At 34.9% G+C, this 10,130-nt stretch overlaps 2 protein-coding genes across 4 annotated transcripts; one reads left to right on the top strand and one right to left on the bottom strand.

The window, feature by feature from the left end:
• The first annotated feature begins 555 nt into the window (after window positions 1-555).
• On the top strand, window positions 556-6,267 carry Hr96 (Nuclear hormone receptor HR96). Of its 2 annotated transcripts, none has more exons than XM_072010630.1 (5): window positions 556-700; window positions 2,123-3,486; window positions 3,563-3,779; window positions 3,850-4,269; window positions 4,347-6,267. In XM_072010630.1, exons 2-5 carry the CDS (start codon window positions 2,219-2,221, stop codon window positions 4,542-4,544), a joined length of 2,103 nt encoding a protein of 700 aa, XP_071866731.1. In that variant the 5' UTR covers window positions 556-700; window positions 2,123-2,218; the 3' UTR covers window positions 4,545-6,267. The 2 variants fall into 2 exon arrangements, with proteins under 2 accessions (XP_071866731.1, XP_071866730.1); XM_072010629.1 differs by lacking the exon at window positions 556-700 and adding an exon at window positions 773-1,447.
• Nagk (N-acetylglucosamine kinase) lies at window positions 6,198-10,127 on the bottom strand. Of its 2 annotated transcripts, XM_072010637.1 has the most exons (7): window positions 9,968-10,127; window positions 9,418-9,586; window positions 8,407-8,491; window positions 7,834-7,932; window positions 7,412-7,664; window positions 6,728-7,026; window positions 6,198-6,617 (listed from the first exon to the last, which is right to left on the bottom strand). In XM_072010637.1, exons 2-7 carry the CDS (start codon window positions 9,474-9,476, stop codon window positions 6,315-6,317), a joined length of 1,098 nt encoding a protein of 365 aa, XP_071866738.1. In that variant the 5' UTR covers window positions 9,477-9,586; window positions 9,968-10,127; the 3' UTR covers window positions 6,198-6,314. The 2 variants fall into 2 exon arrangements, with proteins under 2 accessions (XP_071866738.1, XP_071866737.1); XM_072010636.1 differs by lacking the exon at window positions 9,968-10,127 and having other exon boundaries at window positions 9,418-9,608.
• Window positions 10,128-10,130: the final 3 nt, after the last annotated feature.

Raw genomic sequence — 10,130 nt, forward strand, 5'->3', positions numbered from 1 at the left:
GGGCCTAATTAATTATTATGCAAGTGTTATAACGAAGTACAATGATATGCGAATGCGTTTTACGGATACCTATGTTCTTTGTTTATCGATGCTAACACGATTGAAATTAATCAAAGGTTAAATTCGAATTGATCAGCCGACAATTTATTACTCGGTCGTGTTTATCTCAAAACTATGTTCGACGATTGATAACGATAACGTCAATTAAGTAAACACTCGTGTAATCAAGTTCCCAGCTTTCTAGTCGAGTTTTAGACGATTACGCGAGATCTCTTATTGCGTGAATTGGCTTTCAATCGTGGAGAAAACGAATCGATGCATTATACATATGTACATAACGTAATTCGAAGTTACATTCTGAAATCAACCTTGGGTGGACGGTGGTTCCATGCAGTAAACGTGTGCGCGTGAACTTTGAACCTGTTACTTAACAACTGCAACACAATTAAGAAGAGCACAATGCTAGACAACTCGTGTATCTGATATTGCTTGATAAGACATGCGCTCGGCGCAAGACACGAACCTCGGATTCATACATACAGGTTGCTCGTTCAATATCCTGCAATTATATAATTTGATAACACGCGTGAGAAGCAAATTGTGTATCATAAAACGTTCGATGCGTTATCTCTACTATATACTACGACGATAATAATTTTCTAACGAAAAATAAACTACGATTCGCTTAAGCAATGATACGGTACGCTTCGTAATATCTTTAATATACGAACCATTTCAATTCGATCCTGTATTGCTGAAACAACGATAGACTGGGCTCGATCGCTAAAGATCAATTTGAATGCATTTTGCGCGGGAATCTGTGGTCAGAAATCTCTTTTCATACGCAAAGAACGGTGTATTTGAAAAATTCCCTAACCGCTGCAGGTCTGGTTACTTTTCTGACGTCACGTCGCTTGCGGACAATGACGTAGTGGGAGGATGCATAATATAGTTATATTTATATAGTAGCGAGTAGTGAAACATATACGACAGGTTTGTGCGCACCACTCGGTTAACTACTTGTAACTGAATGTCAATTGAGCGGTCCATTTAGCTTGTCACTTAAAGCTTTTCAAGCGATATCTCTCACGGATCCGGGACGTTGTATAAAAAATGCTGATCGTTTCGAAATCGTGAAAAATCACGGCTCGAGATCGTTTGATTTCGTTCCGTCAATTTTCGCGGACGATGCGATAAAAACAACACTGACATGAGTCAGTCATCGAAGAAGCGTAATTCCGAGCGGGAATACCGAATGGTGCGTTAAAGATAAGAGTGTCAATCGCTGGAGAAATCGGTCTGGGGAGCAATGGAAGATGAACAACCAGCGAGAGAGACGAATAAGATTTGCGGTGTGTGTGGCGATCGTGCGCTCGGTTACAATTTCAACGCGGTTTCGTGCGAAAGTTGCAAAGCTTTCTTCCGACGAAATGCTTTGAAAAATAAGGTGACTAATTTGGAAGATTCTCGTGTATTTCTAACTTGAGATATAGAAAATATTTCTTCAAATAGAATTTCAGCCGCACGTAGTCCCTTCAAAATATGGTATACATATTTCATCAAAACAATTTCCATATGATTCAATACACTTTTCCAATGACTTTTGTTATTTTAGATTTTTCTGAATGACCAATTCTAGAATTCAAAATCTATCAGAGATATTGTTTAGCTAGAGTAGATGATATCTTTAATCTTGCCCAAATGCTATATTCATGTCCTTGTGTTTCATGGCATATTTGCCAAATGTAAATGTAAAGTAAAATAAAATTACACTAATATTCTTGTTGTTCTGTTAATATCTTTGTTATGAAGTTTCTTCTTAGTTAGTATTGCTCCATCGAGTTCAAACTTTGGGAAGATTACATGTCGTATCTACTAATCTGATATTTCATCTTCCACGGTCATTGATCCAATTCAAAATTTCTACTTTGACAAATGATTTTCATATTAGATATTTCATAAAGGAGATGACACAATTGTAGATATTAAACGTAGTATAAGTAAAGTAATTGTAATACAGTGATTAGAAAATAAAATTATAATGTTCTTGAACTATTCGATAGATAATGAAAGATACGTTTGCTCAATTCATTCATTTAGAATTATTGTTGTATTTTTGCAGGATTTCAGGTGTCCATTTACTGAAAATTGTAATATAACACCAGTCACTAGACGCTTCTGTCAAAAATGTCGCCTAGACAAGTGCTTCAGCATAGGTATGAGGAAGGAATATATTATGTCTGAGGAGGACAAAGTACTGAAGAGACAAAAAATAGAACAGAATCGTGCAAAGAAAAGACCAACCTTGGAGAATGCGAAACCATCAAAAATAAAGAAAGGTTACTTGGACGAGTGTAACTTTGATGACACCTCTATGTCGGTTAATTCGGTTGCGTCAACTGCATCAGACACATACTTTTGGGAGTCTGATAGAAAATATACAGATTTAGATGCGAATAGACAGAATGTAACCGAAAGCTTGAGTCCTGTAACAGCTGCAAGCGTACCAAGTCCTTCTAGTCCACCGGAAAATGGAGCCATAAGCGGTTCAAAGACGCTAGATATGATGAAAGACTCTTCCCATAACTCAAACTCAAACTTTGAAAATTATGACCATTCTTCTTCACCTCGCGGTGAAGAGAATGATGTCGATGCTGAAAGGTTGAGAATGGATTTCAATTCCCCTTCTCAAAATCAACAGAGGTTAGACAAAGTTAAATCTCCGACTCATAATTTAGAAAAGAGTAAGAAGTCAGTAATAGGTTCGAGAAAATCTGACCAAAATATATCAGATCTGAATTCCGAGTTTGCTTCTACTAATAATGAATCTATGAAATATTCTCCTGAATTTGAAAATGCATCTTGCTACAACAAGTTTGATTGTAGCCCTGTACAGAGTTCCCAATATATCGAGCATACATCACATTATAGGAAAATGAGCATAGATATGAATTCAGGAATGCACACGAGCGTGCAAAATTCAGAAGAGGCAGTGCTTAGTGAAAAACAGAGTAAGAAGACGTGTTCAGAAGAAGAAGACAATTTTATTAGTAATAAATTCTCGCAAGAGAACTCCACTCTGATCACAAAACTTGTTAATAATTCAAATTTTATCACGAAAATATTTCAAAACGAAGAATTACTTATAAAGATTATGTCAGACCCTGTTGTTATTAGCAAATTAGAAGCAGATCCCCAGATCTCGCACTTTTTCAAAAAAACCGGTGTCGTCACGGATAAAGAAGCACCATCCGAGAAAGAAACAAGTACTCGGTATAAAGATGATGTAAAACCAAGTAACAATAATTCCAGTCACGCGTTTAAACCGATGTTAAAAGTTAAACAGAAACAAGTAGAAAATCCAATTTTGACCGATTTAATTACGAATTCGAGTCAAGAGGAATGTATAAAGCAACGGGATAATAGTAGCGATTGGAACAGAAATGTATCGGACGTTACAAGAGACGTACTTCAAGACGTGCAAAGGTATAATCGAGATTCACGTTTGCTTAATGTCATTAAAAATAATTATACGTTGTACTATCTATGAATTATATTTCAGAGTACCAATTGCCGTGAATTCCATCGAATCTATACTTTGCGAAGCGATTAAATTAGAGTTTTCAACATATTCCGCTCTCGGCGGTATGGAGACCAGAAGGGTATTGAACGATGCTGAAAGAGCAAAGTTAAATGAATTAATAGTAGCCAACAAGGCGTTATTAGCTCCTTTAGACGAGGATATAACGAATTTAATCGGAGAAGACTGTAAATTTAAGGTAATAGTTGCTACAGCTTAAGAAACAGACTTATACGTTGACATTTATTAAAATGTGTATTCGGTTTCAGAACAATTTCGGCCGATCTGATCCAGCACTATTAGACGTTATAAATCTTACTGCCATTGCTATTAGACGTTTGATAAAGATGGCGAAAAAGATAAACGCCTTCAAAAATATGTGTCAGGAGGACCAAATAGCTCTTTTGAAGGGTGGTTCCACGGAAATGATGATTTTAAGATCAGCACTCAATTACGATGTTGAGAAGGATATGTGGTGGATACCGCATAGTCAAGAAAGTATGTCCAATATAAAGGTGGACGTGTTAAAAGAAGCAAAAGGGAATCTCTATACAGAGCATTCAAGATTTATTAGAAGTTTCGATCCTAGGTGGAGAGACGAGAATATTATTTTAATTTTAAGCGCAATTGCTTTATTTACACCAGACAGGCCGAAGGTAGTGCATAACGATGTAATTAAATTGGAACAAGTAAGTCTAACACAATTTTCTCTATGTGATTATAACACGTTAAATAATTAATATTAATAATATAATTTTGTTTATAGAATTCTTATTACTATTTGCTGAGACGTTATCTGGAAAGCGTATATCCCGGATGCGAAGCCAAATCTATGTTTCTAAAATTAATTCAGAAAATTTCGGATCTTCATAGATTAAACAACGAAGTTGTTGGAGTATATCTTAATTTAAATCCGTCGAGCGTCGAACCACTTCTTATAGAGATATTCGACCTGAAACATTGATCGAACGTGTTCAACATAACGAATAGAGATTAATCGTGTAACATTTTCGATTACTATCCCTTCAAATAGTAGGAGTAACGTAAAATCGTTATCGTCGGTTTGCATTAATAGTCGCATGTTCGTATAAATAATATATAGCAATAATATCGAAGAAAGGAACGTTATGAATTATCAGAATTTGAATCGATATATAGATATGTGTACACACACACACACACACACGTTAATGTACATAAACTGTAATATTATATGAACGATACTGTCGCCAAAAGTTTAATCGTATCAGAATTTATATCCATATTATATCATAGAGTATATTAAGATATTCATGTATGTATACCGGTATACAACAATGCCCCGTTAAAATGTTGGATCCACAAAATTGATATTAACAAATCCGCGGAAGGTTTTGATTCCTTTTGATTTCTTGCGTTCAGCTCGACAAACCAAGCGTCAGGAGAACAAGATGCTTAAATCTGATCAACTATATAAGTCGTTGGTTCGGTCGACGAAAAGTGAAATTTAAAAAATTGTTTATCTCGTTACGATGAAAAGGATTTAATCGAACTAGTTTGAACTAAATAAAAATCAGGGAATCGGTATTAACGGGACATTATTTTAATTAATTCCTGTTGGAATGTAAATGGATTATTGTAATGATATAAAGAAGCATTTCGCTTGTAAAATATTAATATCACTACTAACCGTTGATACGCTGAATTTTGTGACAAGCAGAGATTATAGTTGGAACAATTGTGAAAGTATCTCGTCGTATCACGTCATTTTGTCGGGGGATAAATGTGTACAGGTAACGCGTTAGCATAATAATAATTGTTAAAAACGTTATGTATATTTCGACAAACGTACCTTAAATTGTTAAATTTAGAGAAGATATTTGTTATACTAAAGCCAAGTTCTATACGTTCATGTTTAACGGATTGAAATGTATAAAGAGAAAGATATTTCTCTATGCGGAGATCAATTAAAAAGTCACATAATGATAAACATGAATTCAGTGCTTGGTGAAAAGATATGAAAAAGTCGATCCAAGCAAATGAACGCAGGATACGATCTGCATAATGTTCATTCGTATTACGAATGCTAGTGTGTACATATTAAATTGTGATATCGAGTCAAAATATATTTTTCAGATACTTGTTACATTTGACTTTAAAGATATCATTTCATTCCTTTTACTATTATATCGTTAATTAGCTCTTTATGTTATAAATTATAAACAATTGAAAAATAAGTACCTTTTTCTTTTTTTTTATCTCAGTCGTCATACTCAGATGGAAATCTATAACCAAGCATTTGCAGGATTATGATTATCAATAGGCAGGAAGAGGTAACAAAAAAAGTCAAGCTGACGAGGAAAAGAAACATGTATCCTATTGTCTTAAAAATGAACAGAAAGGTGCGGAATAACCAATCCCAAATTGTTTTCAGTATCATTGTTTGTAATACTTAAAAATTTATCAAAAACAAAAAAAAAAGAAAAGAAAAAAAAAAAAGAAGGAAGACTGGACGTGATCGATATATTATATACGATGTGCCATACGGGCGACGAAATCTTTATCGACAAATTTAACAAATGAAAATGTCAATTGTTATATAATTAACAATAGGTTTATTCTTTCCCATCTCTATGTATTTGTTGCTGTTGAAAATATTTTATATATTTTAAAGATGTGTAAATATAAAATCCGCGTATAAAATATAATCTTTTTGTTTCTATTTGTGTTTTTATCTGTGACTCCTGGTTACAACTCAGTCTCCTTTCGACTCGCTCGAATCATTCGTTGCTCTCGGTTTTACATAATTCTTCCGCTTGTATCGATGAAACACTTCGATGTTATCTTCGTAGGGTTTCGTAAAGAACCAATCGATTTCCTCCGCGGCAAGGTAACACGCACCCAATGCTGCTGTTGCTGTTAAACGGATCATAGTTAATTCGTCCAGCGCGTGAGATTCATGGATTTCATCGATGAAAGCGTCCTTCATAACATCCCATGATTTCCAAACCGATCCCACGCAGACAATCTTTAATCCATCCTTAGCTAACTTGAGATCCTAAAGAATCATATTTCTCGTACATAACACAATCAAACAGGATGCTTCTCAAAATTCTCCAAATTCTTCAAATCTTTATACGAATTTGCAAACCAGAATAAGCGACTCACGTTATGGGCCTTTTTCGAAAGAGCTATAATATGCTTCGCGAGGTATCTGCCATTTTCCGAAATAATATATAAACAGAGTGGATCTTTTTTCTCACAACCTGTCACAATCTCCTTGGCAAACATAGCAAAAACGCTCTTATCGAAATCTTTATAAAAATGCGGCAATATCTCCTTCCTATCGGTTACGTTGAAATAATGCCTCATAGCTGGCCATACGTAGCTTATGGGTTTAGGAGCTGGAGCTAAGCCATCGATATCGTCGAATACGTATTTACAAGCCCTATGGGCGATCCAGAAAGCTGAAAATCCATCTTTTTTGTAATTACACCGCTGATGTTTATCGATATGTAAATTCATATTTTCGTGGACATAATATAAAAAGTAGTATTTAAGCGTAGGTTTGTTTCATCTAGTAAATGACCATAGAAAGAGAACACGATAAACAATTTTAAGAATCACTGGTCAATTCTACGTTACGCGTTTTGATATCCTATTGAATATTTCAAAGACGACGGTTTACAAAATTTCATAGATACGTTTCAAATTATCCTCTTTCCAACTATATAATAGATGATCAAAAATAAAGAATTCTTCTATGTTAGAGACTCGATGAAATACCGAAACTATTCATGGTCATATCTCTCCATCTTCACGAGTTATACATAAACAATTCCCATCACGTACCACTGCCTTCGTCCCCCATGAAATGTCCCCATCCGCCGCACCTTATGATTGCTCCATCTAAATTCATCAGCAATGCGTTGCTACCGGTGCCAGCGATTACAACTATCCCACCGTTTGGCAAACCAGTCCTGAGACTACCGATGGCATCTGAATTGACATAATAAGCTTTAGCGACATTTGGATACTTCTCTTTCATCATTGCCGTAAGTTGACGATCGGTGCTTTCCTCTCCACATCCGCTTAGGGTAAGACCCTGATTGTTTAATCGATTAGAATTTTTTTAAATTAAACGATTCATTTAATCCATCGAACGATAAGAAGAACGATCGCTTATCATACGATCCTCTATAATTAGACTTATCTACGAATTAGTCATCGGTATGTATAGTTCTCAGGAATCGTGATAATTATTTTATATTTACCAAGCAATCTAAAGGAATCAATTCAGATATTCCTATACTCTGTTTCCCTCTTTCGACCATAGCGTTGATTCTTGCAGTTGCTTCCGCCATTCCGAGTAGCTGAGTAGAGAAATAAGTCAAATAGTAAGAAGCGAAATAAAATAATTGTAAAAGAATTTTTAAACTAATTATAAAACTTTTGTAACTTATTACTTTCTTACTTATATATGTAATCTGCTTATTACGTAAGCTTGTAATGTGGGAGGGCCTAACATAAGAATAATAGTATTTTATAATTATACATAAATTTTATATTTTACATATGGCTGGTTGAGAATCATTGTGGCGTAAGTTAATTCGTCGTTACCTCTCTTTTTCTTTTTTATGTAAATTAAAGGGGGGGGGGGGCGGTACTAATAAAAATTGAAATACACTTGTGACTTACTCGCTACAATGATTTTCAGCCTACCATGTATGATCATAATGAAAAAATGAATAAATAAAATAATTTACAAAAATTAATAACAATAAAAATGAGAAATTAGTAGAAACGGGATGAATAATAATTGTTAAAAAGTTGGATCGATCGATTACCCAATGATTGGTGCTCGGCCCCTTGACTTCCGTCAATAGTGTCCCTTTGCCATCGATGATGACCAGCGTCGACTGCGTCCCGCCGCTGAGGATCATTAAATTCACGTCAATTCGTTGATCCGTTATTTTTTGGTGTTACAGTTGGTGAAGTCTCTGAACCGTTTTCGATCATACGGTTATTTGTAGCGACAATAGGGGATCGTGCATGAGAAGTTACATAGAAGTTAAAAGCAGAAAGCATGTACGCCCTGTTAGAATCGCTTAACGTAATCACTATCGAAATAGAAGGTGACTTTGCTTTCGTTTCATCTACGTTTCAATTATACCGAGAAATTTGTAGAATAAAATTATACATACGTCGTCGTAATATTGAGTTTTTTAAGTTTGCAAAAAAAAAAAAAAAAATGTCTTCGTGTGTTTACGTTAATTTTAATGAATTCTAAAATAACGTGCAATTTAAATAGTTCTTTGAATCGAAACTTTAAAACGAGTTTGCGATTACAGTATAAAGATTTACCGACAAATATACATTTGTCGATAATCGTACAGAAAAATTGAAAAAATCTACTTCGAAATACTTTGTTCTCGCGTTTACCATCATTTCTACTGTCGTTATACTATTAACAAACCTTTTCTCGTGGAAATGAATTCTTAACATGATTGCAAATACGAGATAATTAAATGTATTTAATTTCGTACAATACAATTATAAAACGACGATTTTATCTGAATGCGCCAGAATTAAAATAATGCGGTACATTTATGTACGTAAGCACAGAACACGATATGATAATATATTTTCGTAAACAAGGATGATGGATGAATTCTAATTGGATCTTTTATCGGTGAACATTAATGAGAAATATACATTTATTAACGGCAACTGCTACTCCACGATAACGTTATTTAATTTTGGATAAGTGGCGCTAAAAATTTCTTAGTATTTTCAGTATGTAATAAAAATTTCGAGAAAAGAAGAAAACTGGGAAAGGACAAAAAGAGATTACTCACCCATCGATGCCGCCAATTCTAATTTCTTCCGGATGTTCTGGTAGCTCTATCTTAGACATACTCTCTTTGTCGGATAATTCCGTTGATCGTCTTTGTCTTCTCAACTCCCTACGAAGCTCAAACTCATCGATACGTTTCTGTTTCCCTTTCTTTCGCCCCCCTCTCTTTCCTGCCATTTTTTTAATCAGACAATTTAAAATTTCTTTCGCTCGGTGATTTCTTTCGTTGACAAAGGGATCCAGCAATTTGAGGGCGGGATTTAAACGAACATGCTTATCTGATAACGCACGAGTTGGGAAAAATAATTCAAACATCGCCAATTATTCTGCATTACGAATAAAATAGATCGACAGAAAACATACGGAAATACAACAACAACTCTATATAATCAAGCATAATATTGAAACACATATTTCTTGTCTTGTCATACAAATTTTAAATATTTAAATTTCAATTATAAAATGAGACGTACATTGATCGACCAACGATATCGACATGTATACACGTACGCACAATATACGTTTAGCATTTTCGTGCTGTGTCAACTTACTAGATATAAAGATTCAACGACTCTTGAGGTACGATTAAACGAGCATATGTCGGGCAAATGTTAGATTTGTGGAGTAGTAACAGTAGTTGTACCGAGTAGCAACAGAGGCGGAAGAGGTACGGCGTGTACCGTGACTGCCGCGATAACTGGTGTTCGCTGGATC

This window comes from Bombus fervidus, chromosome 9 (assembly GCF_041682495.2).
Source record: "Bombus fervidus isolate BK054 chromosome 9, iyBomFerv1, whole genome shotgun sequence".
Lineage (NCBI taxonomy): Eukaryota > Metazoa > Arthropoda > Insecta > Hymenoptera > Apidae > Bombus > Bombus fervidus.

Bases quoted from the DNA above. Each gene is read 5' to 3' on its own strand.
- Hr96 (XM_072010629.1), top strand. From the start codon at position 1,310: ATGGAAGATGAACAACCAGCGAGAGAGACGAATAAGATTTGCGGTGTG. The intron at 1,448-2,122 runs GTGACTAATTTG...GTATTTTTGCAG, and splicing joins GAAATGCTTTGAAAAATAAG to GATTTCAGGTGTCCATTTAC. The intron at 3,780-3,849 runs GTAATAGTTGCT...ATTCGGTTTCAG, and splicing joins GAGAAGACTGTAAATTTAAG to AACAATTTCGGCCGATCTGA.
- Nagk (XM_072010636.1), bottom strand. From the start codon at position 9,593: ATGGCAGGAAAGAGAGGGGGGCGAAAGAAAGGGAAACAGAAACGTATC. The intron at 7,933-8,406 runs GTAATCGATCGA...TTCTCTACTCAG, and splicing joins GGCCGAGCACCAATCATTGG to CTACTCGGAATGGCGGAAGC. The intron at 7,665-7,833 runs GTAAATATAAAA...TTAAACAATCAG, and splicing joins TGATTCCTTTAGATTGCTTG to GGTCTTACCCTAAGCGGATG.